Source organism: Alosa sapidissima, chromosome 10 (genome assembly GCF_018492685.1).
Source record: "Alosa sapidissima isolate fAloSap1 chromosome 10, fAloSap1.pri, whole genome shotgun sequence".
NCBI lineage: Eukaryota > Metazoa > Chordata > Actinopteri > Clupeiformes > Clupeidae > Alosa > Alosa sapidissima.
The window spans coordinates 35,877,296-35,894,646 of NC_055966.1; the positions used below are offsets into that span (position 1 = coordinate 35,877,296).

The window sequence follows — 17,351 nt, forward strand, 5'->3', positions numbered from 1 at the left end:
CCGAGAGAGAACCTAGAAACCGCCGCTAACTGCAGCTAAGACATTTTGTTAACTATCCCACATACTAGAGCCCGACCGATTTATCGGCAGGCCGATATTAGGCCAGTGCAGGCCAGTGAACCCTTCTTCTTTTTCGGTGAGCTTTTTTTTGTTGGCAGTTTGCCAACGGAGTGCATTACCACCATCTGCTGGACTGAGGTGTAATGGCAAGTGTACCCTTTAGCCTCGTTCTGGCCGCCCGGTGAATAAGGCGAATAGACCTCTGAAGTTCGCATACAAAAAAGCTGCCATCTTTGAGATCCAGTAGGATATCTGCCGATTTTTCCTACGGGAAAATAACATGGGGATTTTGAATTATCGCACCTGTTAAACTCTCGCAGGGACGAAAAAGTCTGAAATGCAGAGGTTTTTCTGAACACACTTTTGTCCTCTGCCTTCAAGTGGATACTGTGATCTCCGGTACGTGAAGGCGGCACACTTTGATTTTTGCTACCCCAGAGCTAACTTGTGATGCAACTTGCCATTAAGTTAGTTAGCAAGTTAGCTCTGTGGTATCAAGATACCGGATCTCCTCACTGTATATGGGCAAAGATGGTAGCTTTTTTGTAGGCGAACTTCAGAGGTCTATGGTGGTTATCAAAGATGAAAGACCGTACACTAGGCTACTTATTTCATTTTTGAAAATACTGCATGAGAGCCTTTCAGTAGGAAACCAGATAGGCCTATTTAAACAGATAATGTCCCACCTTGATCAAAACTTTTTACATTGTGTTGGTTAAAATTGGCTATCGGCCAATTTATCAGTTATCGGCTTTTGAAATACTCAAATATCGGTATCGGCCTTCAAAATCCCATATCGGTCGGGCTCTACCACAGCAGTAGGTGAGGAATTCAAATTAAGGATTTCATTTTGGCTGATTGCAAGACCTGTTACTTTCCAGGTCAATGACCTGTCTATCATTCTGTGTGTGTGTGTGTGTGTACGTGTGTGTGTGTATGAGAGAGAGAGAGAGATCATTTCCATCTATGTAAATGTCTGGATGTCTAATTCTAATTCCACAACACCATGCTTTCTGTCTGTCTAGACATGAAGACATTTTCTAAAAATGGCAACAGGATGTGTCTCAACCTATTGCACAATGTGTGGAAGGCATTGGGTTTCTGCAGTGGCGGATCTAGGATTTTTTCTAAATTAAGGGCCATAAAGGGGTCACACACTCAGAGTGGGGCCAAGTGGATGTCTGACATCCTTGCACAATTCCCTGCACAATTCTCTGTACTCAAATTCAACCACAGAGTATCGTTATTGGAAGTTGATATTTTTTTGACTCCCAAACACTATTTTGGTTGTTATGGGAACAATCAGGGACAGTGACGTTGGTCGGAAACCTCATTCATAACCGCAAAGAACGAGAGAGAACCTAGAAACCGTTGCTAACCGCAGCTAAGGCATCTCGTTAAGTAGCCCACATAAAGCAGTCAGCGAGGATTTCAAATTAAGGATTTAATTTTGGCTGATTGCAAAGCCTGTTACTTTCCAGGCCAGTAACCTGTCTATCATTATTTCTGTGTGTGTGTGTTTGTGTGAGAGAGAGAAAGAGAGAGTGAGAAATGTTTTTTTTTTTTTTTATACCGGTATATCCTCTAAACAGCTCTCTGTGCACGTGTCTGTCTGTTTTCTTGCCTCACATCCTGCCATTAGATGCGGGGAGTGGCCATAGTTTCATTACGGAGACAGCAGGCTGACCTCTGCTAATGAATCAGGTTATCAGAGAGCTGAAGCCCATGGCTCTGGACGGAGCGCCCGGTCTGGCTCCCTCCCGCACGCGGCCGCGCAAGTCAAATCAAAAGCTTATTAAAAAGGCACAGCCCGCTGCTTTGTGCCAGGGCCATTGGGAACATAATTGTTCTTTTCTTATGAAATTGCATGTTGCTTTGAAGTCTCCTCAGCCATTTCTCCTTCTAACAGACCATTCTTACCCCCCCCCCCCCCCCCCCCCTCTCTCTCTCTCTCTATCGCTCTATCGCTCTCTCTTTTCTTACGGGGCCAGAGAATCCATTCATTCTCCTGGCTGCTGTGTGGTATTTCATGAGGGCAGACATTAATATGGAGAGAGATATGCACACAGGGCGGATCAAAGGGGTCATGGGTGCTTTGTTATTGATGTCGCGGCAGGAAAACCATGGAATCGGCCACACATTCCATAATTAGCGTAAATAGCTTTCAAATCAGAGGCAGAGCCTATTACTATACTGTTCTTTAACGTAATGAATGGAGTACAATAGACATGAAGAAAAGGATGAGCAGGATGAATATTCAGTCAAAGATATTTTTACTTCAGGCTCAACTCCAACCATAACAGTCAGTCTCAAGCAATGATGAAAACCCAGTGTTTTGTGTGAATATGATCTTGTGTCTCGACATACAGATGGAAAGAAATGAATTCAATACAGTGTACCAACACAAGGGGATCAAGACATACACAATACAGTCATACTGTAGTACAGAGATGCAGCATCCAATTATTGTGCCTTTAGAATTAACATGGAACATTTTGGTTAACTTTCTATTTCATTTTTAGTATAGCATCCTTTATGTTTTTTTTCAAACGTGTTTATAATCAGAACCACTTAAAGCTTAAGGAGTCTCAGGAACTTTTATTTCCAGAGAGTGCAAGTGCTTTATCAAAGACACCAATCCACTCCCCTCTTTTCGACCACCTCCGACGGTAAAGCTCTTTGCTTTTCTTATCCACTCTAAACTCCCTGGCGAAAAAAGCTTCCGGTCCCTTCACAGATAAGCCTCCAACATCGGCACATTGTTTTCATCAGGAAATTATAAGGGTTGACTCAACAGAAACCCATCTATTAGCCTACTGTAACAGATCCATACGTTAGCAGGCATTTATGTTCAGCACTAGGGTGGACTCTGTTTTATGCTTTTTATTATTCACTATTCCTCATTGTTTTTGTTTATGTAAAGCACATTGAATTACTCCTGTGTATGAAATGTGCTCTATAAATAAACTTGCCTTGCCTTGCCTTGCCTCTTGTTGTTTGGGGCCACCCTAAAGGTCTCTGCTGTCTGCCTCTGTATTTTTCTGTATCTGTCACAGGGTGTGGCTGGGGCTTTAAGTGTCAGTAGGTTCCCCTGATTCCCCACACACACACACCAATACAGCAGTGTTCCTATCGTTCACTGCGTTCTCTCTGGAGGCTCACTTCCCAATCTCGTTTGTTACACTGTAGGCGCTGTGTTAACCTCTTGAGTGTAGAAGGAAACAAAAAAATATCCTACGGACTAATTACTTGTGGTAAACATACAGCATACTGTATGTCTGTGTTCAGCCTTTATGCTGGCGCTTTATACCAACGTTTTGCAAAAGAAAACGTCTGGTTGAACTGTGAACATGTAGAATTATAGTAGAATACAGTATGTTCATGTAGAATGTAGAGGAGGAAGTGGTTGCCGCTCATGTTGAAGTGTATTTATGTGTGTGTTTTGTGTGTCTCTGCGAGTGTGTGTGTGTGTCGGAGGGGTTGCCTGGGTAGTGTTTGTCCCAAGCTGATGCGGTTGCCGTGGCGACCTGTGCTCCTCAGATAAAGAACGCGGCGGCTAACGTGCTGAGGGAGACATGGCTCATCTACAAACACACCAAGCTCGCGAAGAAGATTGACCACGCCAGGGTCCGCAAGCACCAGAGGAAGTTCCTGCAGGCCATCCACCAGTGAGTCACACGCACGTGCATGCACACACACACACAAGCACATGCACAGGCACATACACACACACACACACACACACACACACCAGCACATGCACACACACACAAGCACATGCACACACACACACACAAGCACATGCACACACACACACACACACACAAGCACATGCACACACACACACACACAAGCACATGCAAACACACACACACAAGCACATGCATGCACACACACACACACAAGCAGCCGTGGGCAGCCGTGGCCCACTGGTTAGCACTCTGGACTTGTAACCAGAGGGTTGCCAGTTCGAGCCCCGACCAGTGGGCCGCGGCTGAAGTGCCCTTGAGCAAGGCACCTAACCCCTCACTGCTCCCCGAGCGCCGCCGTTGTAGCAGGCAGCTCACTGCGCCGGGATTAGTGTGTGCTTCACCTCACTGTGTGTACACTGTGTGCTGTTTGTGTTTCACTAATTCACCGATTGGGTTAAATGCAGAGACCAAATTTCCCTCACGGGATCAAAAAAGTATATATACTATACTAAGCACATGCACACATACACACAAGCACATGCACACGCAATGTGCAATATGCCCAAGCACATGCACACGCAAATACAATATGTTTGCATTATCTAAGCACACCTTAGTTTATGCGCCCACATACATACATTCATTTTACACAAACCCCACCCACACACCCCAACATATAGGAATTTAGTATAAAGCCCATTTTAGGTGGATATACATGCATAATGCATATGAAAACTCACAACACGTCCACACAGATGCCATCCTAGATCCACATTCTCTTGCCTAACAACAGTACCTCCCTGGCCCACGTTTCCTCCCTCGTCGTTAAGGGAACGGGGGTCATTCTGCTACTGACCTGCTCTCACTTCTGAATGTCTCGCACTAATGCGCTAATAAGGCACTCAGCGCAGAGCAGACTAGTGTTTTCTTGCACAGTGCCTTTCAAGTGGCGTCCCTTTTAACCCCCCGCGACCTCTTCAAATTGGAACTGATTTAGAATGGGGGGCCTGCAGCCATGCTAACCGCGTAGCCAGCAAGCTAAAATGTTCCACTTGGCCGTTTGTAACTTCAGGTACAATTGTGTGATAGTCTACTTCTCTTTTTGTATTAATTGTGTAGTAGTCTTCTACTTCTACTGTTTCCTGTGCAGAGCTTTGTCTATCTGTGCTGCTGTGTGTTGGCCTGGTTTAGTGCATATGGATAGATATGGATAGGCACAACTTTATATATATTTCTTTCATCTGCCACAGTACTGAGCCATTAATGTTCTGGTGTAGTTTTTTTCTATGCTGTAATGTTTAGCAGATTTAACGTTTGGCTCTTTCCATTGACTGAGGACATTTTTGTGTGTTTGTAGGCTTCGCAGTGTGAAAATGGAACAACGCAAGCTAAGTGATCAAGCCAACACTTTGGTGGACCTCTCAAAGGTGAGCGCTCACAGACACCCCAAGTAGCCTACAAATCTTTCATCCTGCACACACACATGCCCAGACACACACATGCACATAAAACAGCAACTTGATTTCAATTACACATTTGTTCACACGCTTACACAGGCATAGCAAATGCTTAAAATGTACACCCATGCACTTACAGTAGACAATACAATCAGTACAATCTTTGAATCTGAGATACACATACAGTACATACATACATACATACATACATACATATACATACATACATGCATGCATACATATACATACATACATACACATACATACACAACCAGTGGGCCGAGGCTGAAGTGCCCTTGAGCAAGGCACCTAACCCCTCACTGCTCCCCGAGCGCCGCCGATGTAGCAGGCAGCTCACTGCACCGGGATTAGTGTGTGCTTCACCTCACTGTGTGCTGTTTGTGTTTCACTAATTCACCGATTGGGTTAAAATGCAGAGACCAAATTTCCCTCACGGGATCAAAAAAAGTATATATACTTATATACTTATACTTAACAGCTGGTATGCACAAATCACCCCTCAGGAGCTAATCAGTCCCTAATGATAGTGTGACACACACATGACAATGACACACACATACTCTTGCCCTCCCCAAATATATCTCTGCATTCATCTGTTCCCATGCTGACCCGTTTATTTCCGTGGCTTTGCGTCTCCTAGCAACCAGCACAAGTGTTAGAACAGGGACGGCATAGAAGGCAAGGAAGACAGGCAGTGGAGAGGAATGAGAGGACAGAAAACATGCATGTTTTGAATGCTTCTGCTTGTGTGTGTGTGTGTGTGTGTGTGTAAGCGTGTGTTCCGGTCACACAAAACTACATCAAAGCCATTCCATAAGCCCTGCCATGGAGCTGTATGTATGTCTCTCTGCTGGCAGGGCTTATGCCTTTTATGTTATCTTGATTTGATTCTGTCTGGCCCGTGCTCCCGATTCTCCCGAGACGCTCGGACGCGCCGGGCGCCAGGACGCGCTCCAGTAATCCCCAAACTGTGAAACGAGCATCCAAAACAAGCGAGCGTGCGGAGAGCTGTCCACTCAGGGCACGGCCGCACGTCCAGCGAAGATGGCTGGTTATCTGTGACAGCAGTAAAGATCCAGATTCAGAGAGAGAGAGAGAGAGAGAGTGAGTGACAGAGGGAGAGAGAGAGTGAGAGGGAGAGAGAGAGAGAGAGGGAGAGTGAGTGACAGAGGGAGAGAGAGAGAGGGAGAGAGAGTGAGAGGGAGAGAGAGAGAGAGGGAGAGAGAGGGAGAGAGGGAGAGAGAGAGAGAGGGAGAGAGTGAGAGGGAGAGAGAGAGAGAGAGGTTTCTGGTGCCCCCTGCCCGCCACTGGCATCAGTCTGTTCTCACCAGCTGCACGCACGCAAGCACCCTGAGGCAGCCGTGTCGGAGCCACTTTGATCGTGCCTCCCATGGCAAGCAGATAAACTCCTGCCCTCCTGCATCACAGCTAACTCACAGCCACACCTCTGAAGCCAAGGGGGCTAACGTTGGCGTGAAAAAAACATATGCCTTTTAAAATGTTCTCCCAGGTGAATATCAAGTCCAATATTAATTCGGACACATTCGGATTCCGATAGCCTATATCATGATATCAATAATATGGCTGAAGACGTATTACCTGGCTCAGGTCTCCACATTTTCGAGACTCAATTTGGCCGTGAAAAGACCCAAAGCTAAAAACACAATTTGTCAAAAGACCCATTGGGTGCAGCGCTGACGGCGAGCCAGTTTGCAGTTAGTGGAGGGTGCTAAAAGCAATAGAGCCTCCTCTGCCCTCGCCGCCTCTAGTGCCACCACTAGCCTTGCAACTAGTCGCTGTTTTGCCACATAATAGGGCACCCTAAAGGGAAAATAACAAAAGCAGCATTTCAGACGACTGATCTTGAGTCAGTAGACTGCGGCTCACCTCCGAGACAGTCCTTCCATACATGTCACAGGTAGAACTCCTCACGCAAATGTGACAGCTCTGTCAGCATATTGTCCCTCTGGTTTTGCCGTACACAGGTACGCAGTGTTTATGTCTCCCTTTAGACAGCAGTGGCCAGAGGAACTCCACTGCTTTACGTAACGTTGAGTCCTTTAACCCTCAAGCGCAGCGTGCAGCTTATTCTAGGGCATCAATTACAATTGACCAGTTTTACACGGAGTTGTTTTGACAGCACATGCTGTGTGTTTCTGTTTTGTTTATTGCGCTTATTGATTGTATGGGAATAATTGCTTAAGAAATGATTCATTTTAGCCTAGCTTCTAAAATTCAGGAATAATTTGCAGAGGGCAGATTAGTACAAATGTGTTTATTTTGTGAAACATTTAATAAGCATTTCTTCTGCTAAATTTCCTGGCTGTACTTCTGTGAGGAGAACCAAACCTACTAGCTGTTGGAGAATTGAGTAGCTCAAAGCTTACAAAGTCAATAGGCGTCCCTGTGCACAAGCCTTTAGTGATACAGGTGCAGGGGAGGCAGGTAATCCAAAGTGAAAGACACTGATCACTATAAACGTAGTTTTACATTATTTAGAGCGAACAACGTGTTTCGCTAAGCACTTTTGGACAAACTTAAATGGTCTTTAGTAGGCTACATTCTACAGTGTTCTCAATATGTTGATCTTTAGTAGGCTACATTCTACAGTGTTCTCAATATGTTGATCTTTAGTAGGCTACATTCTACAGTGTTCTCAATATGTTGATCTTTAGTAGGCTACATTCTACAGTGTTCTCAATATGTTGATCTTTAGTAGGCTACATTCTACAGTGTTCTCAATATGTTGATCTTTAGTAGGCTACATTCTACAGTGTTCTCAATATGTTGACATATGGGAAATGGTTCCATACATTTGTATGCGTTTCTTCTCTTTCTTTTTTTGCCCCTCCTCTTCCTCTCTCTGCCTCTGGGCTACACTGTCATCCTTCCAACCCACTCTTCCTTTGCTCCTTTTTTCCATAACCTCCTCTTATTCCCTCCATCCTCTCTCCATCTGGGCCTCCACGCATCATCCCATCTTCTCCCCCTCCGTCGCCTCCTCCCTCGTTCCGTGGGCCCTTTCATCTTGACCTCTGAATTTCCTCTCTCGTCCTCTTCTGACTATCCTCAGTCTCAGTGTTCCTATTCTTCCTCACCCCCCCTTCACGGCTTTTTCTCGCTGTCTTCTGAGCCGTTCATCCCTCAAAACTCTCTCTCTCTCTCTCTCTTTCTCTTCTCTCTCTCTCTCTTTCTCTCTCTCTTTCTCTCTCTCTTTCTCTTCTCTCTCTCTCTCTCTCTCTCTCTCTCTCTTTCTCTTCTCTCTTTCTCTTCTCTCTCTCTCTGTCTTATCCTACTCTTTCTGTCTCTCTTGCGGTGTTTCATAATCTCCCACACATTATCTCCTTATTCACATTCTGACTCCATCATCTCTCTCTCTCTCTCTCTCTCTCTCTTGCCTTTTCTGTCTATCCTCTCACCTTTCTCCCACTCTTCCTCTTACCATCTCTATCTATCTTCCCCCCTTTCTGTCGCTACATATCTGCATCTCTTGCCTCTCTCTATCCGTCTTTCCTCCCTCTCTCTTTTTTATCTGTCTTTCCTCCCTCTCTCTTTGAGTCTATTTGTCAATTTCTCTATCCCCCCTTCACTCACTCTATCTATTTTTCTGTTTATTTTTGTGTGTGTGTTGTGTTGTGGGGTGGGGTGGGGTTCTTTTGGGAAGGGGGATGTTGGGAAGGGGGATGTTGGGAAGGGGGGTGTTGAGGTTTTAATATGGCCGCTTTTACTTCTTGTTGGTTTCTTTTTGACTTACAATAAAGGAAACAAGTCAAGTCAAAGTCTCTTTCTCTCTCTCTCTCTCTCTCTCTCTCTCTGTCTGTCTGTCTGTCTGTCCTCTCCCAGATGCAGAGCGTCATGTATGAGCTGATGTCGGAGCTGAATGACCGCAGCGAGGACCTGGAGCGCCAGATGCTGAGCCTGGAGCAGCGGGTGGAGCAGCTGACGGCAGGCTTCAGCGCGCTGCCCGCTCACCTGTCGGCCACGCTGGCCGCCCAGCACAACGCCCTGCTGATGCTGCTGCGGGAGCGCGACACCAAGCTGCTCTCGCCACCCATGCCCCTCGCGCCCGCGCCGCCAATGCCCCACGCCAATGCCAACGCCCAGACCAACGCCACGGCCGTCGCCACGGCCACCACTGCCATCGCGGCCGCTCCCAGCAGCGCAGCACAGGGCGGTGAGGCCGACGACAGCCCCAACACCACCGCCTCCAGCTGCTGAGAGACACCGGACCGGAGAGATGGGAGAGGAGTGGAGGAGAGAGAGGAAAACTAAGAAGGAGGGGTTGGGAGAACCCCCAGGAAATGGCTGCCGAAGAGGGCAACGGTGGTGTAAAGAGTGGATGTGACACTAGAGGAGGGAGAGAGAGAGAGAGAGAGAGAGAGAGAGAGAGAGAGAAGAAGATGAAGAAGAAGAGTGAGAGTGAACAGGGAAACAAGGGATGAGTGGGAAATGTTCAGGGGTAAGGGCTCTGGCGGAGAGCTCAGGAGAGAGTAGGAATGAGATCCGCTGGGACATGACTATGAAGAGGAGGAAACACTGCACATGAGAGGCCTGCCTGGGAAAGAGGACAAGGGGATGATGAAGAAGAGAGACTGAAATAATAGTGTATGAATACCTCTCTTGGAATGTGCACACTCATTATAGGAAAATGTCTCTCTCCCTCCATCAGGAAACCATGACAATGACTTTTTAATCTTATGATGTGTTTTTTATTACCTAATTGCTAATTGTGTGTTAACAAGCATCCCTTTAAAGAGAGCTCCAGTCAATAACATGAAACAGACTAGTGCTACTGCCATATGCACACACACACACACACACACACACACACACCTCCCTCTCTCTTTCACACACACATACACACACACGCACACACACACACACACACACATAACACACACCTCCCTCTCTCTTTCACACACACATACACACACACACACACACACACACACACACACACACACACACAATAAAGACATTGAGCTCACACTCACAACCTGTTGAAAAAGGCACACACAAGATATGGGCTAAGACACAACCAGAGAGTGCAGAAAGTGCACATAGATGGTCCAATTTATGTTGGATAGGCCACACACACACACACACACACATACACACACTGACTCACTACAAGATACAGATCACTGCCAAAATGAGCCAAGCGGAAGCAAACCAATCCAGTTTAAGCTTTTCATCATGATGTTTGCATATCCGGAGGACGAACCCTCACTGTTTTCCTGAATGTACACTTTGGAACGCATACCTACACAGCCCTAATAGTCTCAAAACACATAGAGTAACCACACTAACAAAGAAATGCAGACATAGCCTACACACTGACATGTTTTTTTTTCCTGATTAACTTTGCTACCAAAGTGCTCTGTCTCTAGCTGACTGCAAAGGACAATGACTATGAAGGATATGAAAGATACAGAGTAAATAAAAATGGAGAGGAGGAAGAGAGGTGTCAATACCAGTCATTGACTCCTGTGAATGTCATGGTGGAAATAATGGGATAATCAGGTCTGATTCAGGAGGGTGGTTTAGAAAGTGCTGGAAGAGAGGCAACCCTTACACAACCTGCCATGTGGGCTGCTCTTAAGACAAACTACTTTAGAAAGAAGGACTAAAGTCATTCTTCAAAGAAATGATTATCATTGAAATGGTGTGTCAGATATCTATATCAATATCTATTCTGACCCCATTCCTACGGAGACCATTTAAAAAACTGTCCTATAGTGACATCCTGTGGCCGGAATACTGAACTAAACCTGCTTGGAATATTGTACAGTATGCTATTACAGAAAAAACTGCTTTGTAAGGCTTTTTTCTTATTATTTTTTTTTTCTTTTTTTAAAAAAAACTAACCATTTAAGGATTATTAACACAATTATAGCTTACATTTACCATTATTATAGCATTCGTCACAACATTTAATATAACTGTATTAATAACTTTAATAACTATCAACAAATAATGGATAAGGGAAAGGTGACGTTTGAGGTTGAAATTATTTTGTAATTTTATTTTACCAGAGAGAATTAATAAAGTATATATCTATATAACATTACTGTGTGGAAGTGATGTTTATTCCAGAGCCAAATGGCTCTGGTTTATTCTTGTGGATGTAGTTCTACCAAAGATTGTTAAGGCGGACAATCTTTGGTTCTACGTTCTATTTCTCATCTTGATTGATTCCATTTACTGCTAGCTAGCAACAAGATTTACACGGAATAGCCTAACGTTACTTCTCCATAAACTTCAGAATCTACATATATTTCTGTACAAAATCAATCTAGACGTAGGAGGGAATCTCGTTTTATTTCAACAACACCTCAATCAAGCCTTTATATCGGTAATGTGTATCACGAAAGATTATTTGAAAATCAACAGTTAACCAAGCGATAGCTAACTAGCTACGTCGCTAACGCTAGCTAACCTGTTATCGACTAGCTGCTAGCTAGGTAAGCTATGACAACTAACCACCAATGTCAGTTTCAATTATCAGCCTACTTTTATTTCCTTCATAAACAAGAAATATGATATAATGTATTAATTGACATGGTGTGTTTATTGATACATCGACAGATGGTTTAACATTTTGTTGGATGGTATACCTGACATCATGACTTACCCTAGGTGAATGGATAACTTACATTAGTTCATGTTGCACTGCAACTCTTGGCCAAACGTTCCCACTCTGGGCCAAAGTGTGTTTTGTAAATATGCCACTCTTCGCCCCCTGGAGAATCCCGGAGATTTGGAGGATCTGGGTACTTTGCACATCGTTAATTGCTTACAGTCACTCATCAAAATTGAACGTCCCAAAACTCCTTCTCCCATATTCTACACACGCTTCTGTCAATTTCACACTGAAAGCAGAGACGGGATGCTACACATGGTGAGTGACAGGTCCAGGCTGTAACAAATTATATGCATTTTTCTCCCTGCTTCTCTCTGTCTCTCTTTCAATAATACCCATGCGTTTCTCCCAAAATGAACTCTGAATATGTCCTCATAGTCTATCAGATTTCATATGACATAATATAGGATGCTGTTATTTATGGAATTTGGTAATCCCAGTGGATGACCCATTTTCATAAATTGCCTCCCAGAATGATAAGTGATTGGAGGCTTGGCCACACTTAATATTGCAGTGGAGAACTTGCAGTGCCTTGGGGTCGGATGTGGCATTCCCACTGGAGTCGGACTCTGAAATGTTAATCATTTTGCTAATTTAAAAACTTAACATAATCCCTTATCGTGTCACTCTATCTGTAAATGTAATTATGCAGAGCAGCAATTATGTAAGATCAGGTCTAATCCTTCCTCTGTTGCACCACTGATGGTTTCTTTTTTCGACCCCCCCCCCATCTAAAACCATGACCTCAGGGAGTCCTCTCATCCTGATCTGGTCAGTGTGCTGCCCCTCTCCCTCTCTGCGCACTCCTCTTTTCTCCCTCCATCCTCTTGTAGTCAGCATGCGCTGGTCTCGGCACTCCCAACTCTAAAAACACCCACACAAATGTCTGCCATCGTCCTTGCTAAAAACACTGGTGAGTGAGTTGGTCTGTGTGTGTGTCTGTGTGTGTCTGTGTGTGTGTTAATGTAGGCCTATCTAAGTGTTCAACACTAATATGAAATTCCATTTAGGAAACCATTAATAATAAACACTGTGTGGTGATGGTTATCTCTGTGTCTGTGTGTACTGTTTATGCTGTTCATTTTTCAAACTGTAGCCTAGTAAAGAATTGATGCTGATGGTGTGTGTGCGCTTGTGTTGTGCATATATGCATATGTGTATTTGTGCACGTGTGTGTGTGTGTGTGTGTGTGTGTGTGTGTGTGTGTGTGTGTGTCTGTGTGTGTCTGTGTGTGTTTATCTCAGCAACTGGGCAGATTTTGCGTTGTGATGTCTACATCAGTTATATTCGGAGCATTCAGATCCTCACCACGACTCATCAGATATTTACTGATGACCCTCCACTGCAGCTGTCTGTCCAGGCTCTGGACTCCAAAGGTATGTGCCATTTTGTTATGCGGCCAGTAACCAGCATACCTACAGTCTACAGATGCTCCCCCCCGCCCCAGAGTTGCAGATAAGCCTGCAACTCGCCTGCATGCCAGTCCATTAAATGACATAGTCTTTCATGAGGATAGCTGAATCTAAGTGGTTCAGGAAATTCAGGCGTTTAGAATCAGGCTCCTCTAAAGTGCTTGTTGAAGTGTGTAATATCAAAACCTGATGTAGTCATAAACTCACTATAAAGCATTTTGACTGTAGGGAAAGCATGCTTCATAGTCCCAGTTATCCTTGTTATCTTTAATACTCTAAAATGGGTCTTTACGTCTTAATGAGCTGGATGTGTGGAATGAGGGATATTTGCTTGAATGATTCTGCATGTGCAGAATTTGGTACCCTCACCCTGTTGCTAAATCTAAAGAGGTGGCTCTCCATGATATAAATAAAACAGGAAGTAATAAGGTCCCACTGTATGCTTATAAGTGTATTAATCACAGTTCACTACTTATTCAATCCCTAAATGTAACGATGCACAACATGTAACAACATAGAACATATACTGTAAACAGCATATTGTGAACACACACAAGGCACATAAGGACACTTAATATAGAATGTGAAAGATTGTAGTAATGCTTTAATAATGATCAAATTACAATACAAAGGTGCATATTTCAATCATGATAAGAGCCACAAAGATAGATAGAAAGAGGTTTCCATAAATACAAATAGTGTTGTCCCTCGTCCCTTCTGAGCAAGGTGGCGAGCTCAGGGGAGGAGCGAGCTGCTGGAGGAGCTAGAGGTCTCTCTTTTTAGAACTGGTCATCTCCTGAGCAACTATCCTTATGTCTGACCCCATTTCCTGTCCCACAGGAAACACTTTCAGCAGCCTGGCTGGGTTGGAGTTTGAGTGGCATGCAGGCAAGGAGCATGACGCCCCAGGGAGAGTGAGGTGAGAGGGTGAGAGAGAGAGAGAAAGAGAGAGAGAGAGAGAGAGAGAGGGAGGAAGAGATGCAAATGGAATGGGTGATAAAAAGAAAGATGCGAAAGAAAAAAAAAGAACTAGGCCCAGTGACTAAGTGAGTTTGGGAGGGGTTGGGAGCGTGTGTGTGTGTGTGGAGTGGAGTGGGGGCGGGGGGGTGTGCAAGACATGGATTAGAAAGAGTGAGAGATAGGCTGGCAGGCAGGCATGGTGGGATTATTATGGTCTGTTCAGTGGGGTCAGTCACTGTGGAAACAGTAATTACATTTGCCTCTGTGCAGGCAGATAGCATCTACCCCCACACTATGGTACGCTCACACAGCAGGGGACAAATGCAGGTGTTGGTGTGTGTGTGCGTGCGTGCGTGTGTGCGTGCGTGTATGTGTGTGTGTGTTGCAGCAGCACATGTTTGTGCAGCCTCCTGCTCTCTGTTGGATGCTTTAGTTCTGTATGAGAGTTCAAGGGTGCAGCACGCACATCCAAATAGTTGAGTACTGGGTGCTGGACAGGAAGGCACAAGCATGTAAAAGAACGTTGAGTCCGCACACCAGAATCTGCTCCTTAGCGTTTTTTTTATTTTATTGGTAGGCTATATCACCACATGTGACGTTTCGGGCCCCAGCCCTTCATCAGACAAGCGTATATACTTGCGTATGCTTTAGTTGTGTCCCTGCATTGTGGTTGGAGCTTTTGGCTATTTTGTCAGTTTAAAGAGATGAGTACAGTTTGTAGTTCACAAAATACTGGTCTGAGACAGCCTCTAAGAAAGCATGGGCCTATTGAAATAGATTACCTAACAAGCCAACGCAACTGTTATCCTTGACTACAATATGAAAGTCAACCAGAGGACGCAGCATGCAGGAGTGATCATTGGGTGTATATGAGAGCATTCGTATATCATTACAAAGGCGCACATCAGGAATGCACAAATTATGAAATTATGCCAGGAAACATTTGTTTTCAAGAAGAAAAAAACCCATAATCAAGTATTTTGTTTCCTCCATAGATGTGTCATGCTTTAAAAATAAGCATAGTTATGAAACAAAAATCTTAATATGCATGTACTTTCTGTTGTCTCACTTTCTATTTAATTCATCTCTTAGTTCATTTGGGAGGAGATGGAGATGCTAAGGTCCCAAGAAGCATATATTTAAAAATATTAGTCACTTAGAAAAAAAACGACTGTTGAATGGCATGTTCTTCCAACAGACTGCAGAATGAAAACAGAGCAGCTCTGACTCTCTATCGTTCAGTTTGTGCATTCACATGGTTGACAGATCGAATGCATTTACCTGAATGGGCCAAAAAATCTGTGTTTTTTTGCCAAGCGCTCCCTGGATCAATGGTGCCTCAAAAGACGCTATGACTTCAAGTGTGCCCGTGCCTTATTTCAAATGGTCCACTCCTCTGTCTGAATACAGATCTCTCTCATAAGTGGCTGTTTCTCCTCAATTGCCTCAGTAGCCTGCGTCATACTGTGAACCAGATGCTGCTTGTTTGATGTACAATTGTGTTTGGCTCTGTGTTTGTACTAGGCTGTCAAGACATTGTGTGGGCAAGTGCAACTGACTGAGTTGTTTGCGTGTCAGTGTGACGACAACTTTGTTGTGAATGAGCGTGTATTATTTTGACTGTGTGCGGTGTCAGAAAGCTTGTGAAATACATTGCCCATTTAGTTTGTGAATTGTATGGACTGATACATATTTTGGAATCTTGGAACATAAAAGTGGTGATTCTGATACTGACAGTGGGGTCTGATACTGATCTGTGCATAAGTCAGAGATGACCCTGTCATCTACTTTATCGTGTACCTGTTTTTGTTTCATTCATTAACATTTCATTGGCCTTAAACTATTCAGCAGTACTCTATTATTATTTATACACTCTCTATTATTATGACCAATTTTGCATTGGTGAATGTTTGAAAATGACTGTCACTGCATTGTCCATGTGTGTGTGTGTGTGTGTGTGTGTGTGTGTGTGTGTGTGTGTGTGCGTGTGTGTCCATGTGTGTGTGTGTGTGTGTGTGTGTGTGTGTGTGTGTGTGTGTGTGTCCATGTGTGTGTGTGTGTGTGTGTGTGTGTGTCCATGTGTGTGTGTGTGTGTGTGTGTGTGTGTGTGTGTCCATGTGTGTGTGTGTGTGTGTGTGTGTGTGTGTGTGTGTGTGTGTGTGTGTCCATGTGTGTGTGTGTGTGTGTGTGTGTGTGTGTGTGTGTGTGTGTCCATGTGTGTGTGTGTGTGTGTGTGTGTGTGTGTGTGTGTGTGTGTGTGTGCGTGTCCATGTGTGTGTGTGTGTGTGTGTGTGTGTGTGTGTGTGTGTGTGTGTGTGTGTGTCCATGTGTGTGTGTGTGTGTGTGTGTGTGTGTGTGTGTGTGTGTGTGTGTGTGTGTGCGTGTCCATGTGTGTGTGTGTGTGTGTGTGTGTGTGTGTGTGTGTGCGCAGGTTTCTGCCCTACTCAGAGGCTGGCTACTGCCCCTCTCCCCATATCCTGTCTCTGGAGAAGGCGGGCCATAGAGGAGAAGATGTGCTGCTATTGGGCCTTGAGAGTGGCCCCGCCCTTATATATGTGTCACTCAAGCACCCCGAATACGAGGTACATACATGAATTGATGTAATGTAACTACTCACATGATGAGGGCCAGTAATTATGTGTGCTTGTGATTGTAGTGATTGCATGTGTGGTACTCTGATTAGACACACTAGCCCTCAACTAACAGATGTGTCCACTTTGTCCTGGGACTCGGACATGATTTGGTGTGATAAAAGAGAAACTAGGATCAACTGAGTTCTTACAGACAAAAATGAATCTCATATTCAGCGCACAAAAGGCTACGTGATCCAAACGCGAGGAAAGCCATTTCCCTGTAGGTCTTTTGAGGAGAGACTGTATACTTCATCTTCAACAAGCAGCAGTTACTGACACATTTTCCTGGTTGGGAATCCCTGGATGGACTTTGAGGATGAATCATTCAATGCTTTAAAAGGCTTAGATATGCGTTTAGATCAGAAGATGTGTCAACGTATAATATAACGTACTGTATATATAACGCTCCCACAGCATGTGGACCCAGTCAGCGTGAGCTTGTCCATCATCGACCGCGTGTACATGAGTCCATC

The 17,351-nt window shown here is 44.6% G+C and overlaps 2 protein-coding genes across 5 annotated transcripts in view; both read left to right on the forward strand.

The window, feature by feature from the left end:
• kcnn3 (potassium intermediate/small conductance calcium-activated channel, subfamily N, member 3) overlaps nt 1-10,126 on the forward strand; it is a 73,617-nt gene extending 63,491 nt beyond the window's left edge. For both annotated transcript variants that reach the window (XM_042106769.1, XM_042106770.1), the window contains exons 8-10: nt 3,601-3,728; nt 5,110-5,179; nt 9,074-10,126. In XM_042106769.1, the coding sequence (XP_041962703.1) occupies nt 3,601-3,728; nt 5,110-5,179; nt 9,074-9,448 (573 nt within the window). In that variant the 3' untranslated portion in view covers nt 9,449-10,126. The remainder of the gene's footprint in view (nt 1-3,600; nt 3,729-5,109; nt 5,180-9,073) is intronic.
• Nucleotides 10,127-11,422: 1,296 nt separating this feature from the next.
• LOC121720530 (nuclear pore membrane glycoprotein 210-like) overlaps nt 11,423-17,351 on the forward strand; it is a 45,203-nt gene continuing 39,274 nt past the window's right edge. For 2 of the 3 annotated variants that reach the window (XM_042106754.1, XM_042106756.1), the window contains exons 1-7: nt 11,423-11,694; nt 11,819-12,131; nt 12,623-12,786; nt 13,118-13,249; nt 14,126-14,204; nt 16,677-16,827; nt 17,293-17,351. The exon at nt 17,293-17,351 is cut by the window's right edge. In XM_042106754.1, coding sequence (XP_041962688.1) covers nt 11,956-12,131; nt 12,623-12,786; nt 13,118-13,249; nt 14,126-14,204; nt 16,677-16,827; nt 17,293-17,351 — 761 coding nt within the window. In that variant the 5' untranslated portion in view covers nt 11,423-11,694; nt 11,819-11,955. The remainder of the gene's footprint in view (nt 11,695-11,818; nt 12,132-12,622; nt 12,787-13,117; nt 13,250-14,125; nt 14,205-16,676; nt 16,828-17,292) is intronic. The other variant, XM_042106755.1, reaches the window with a different exon arrangement.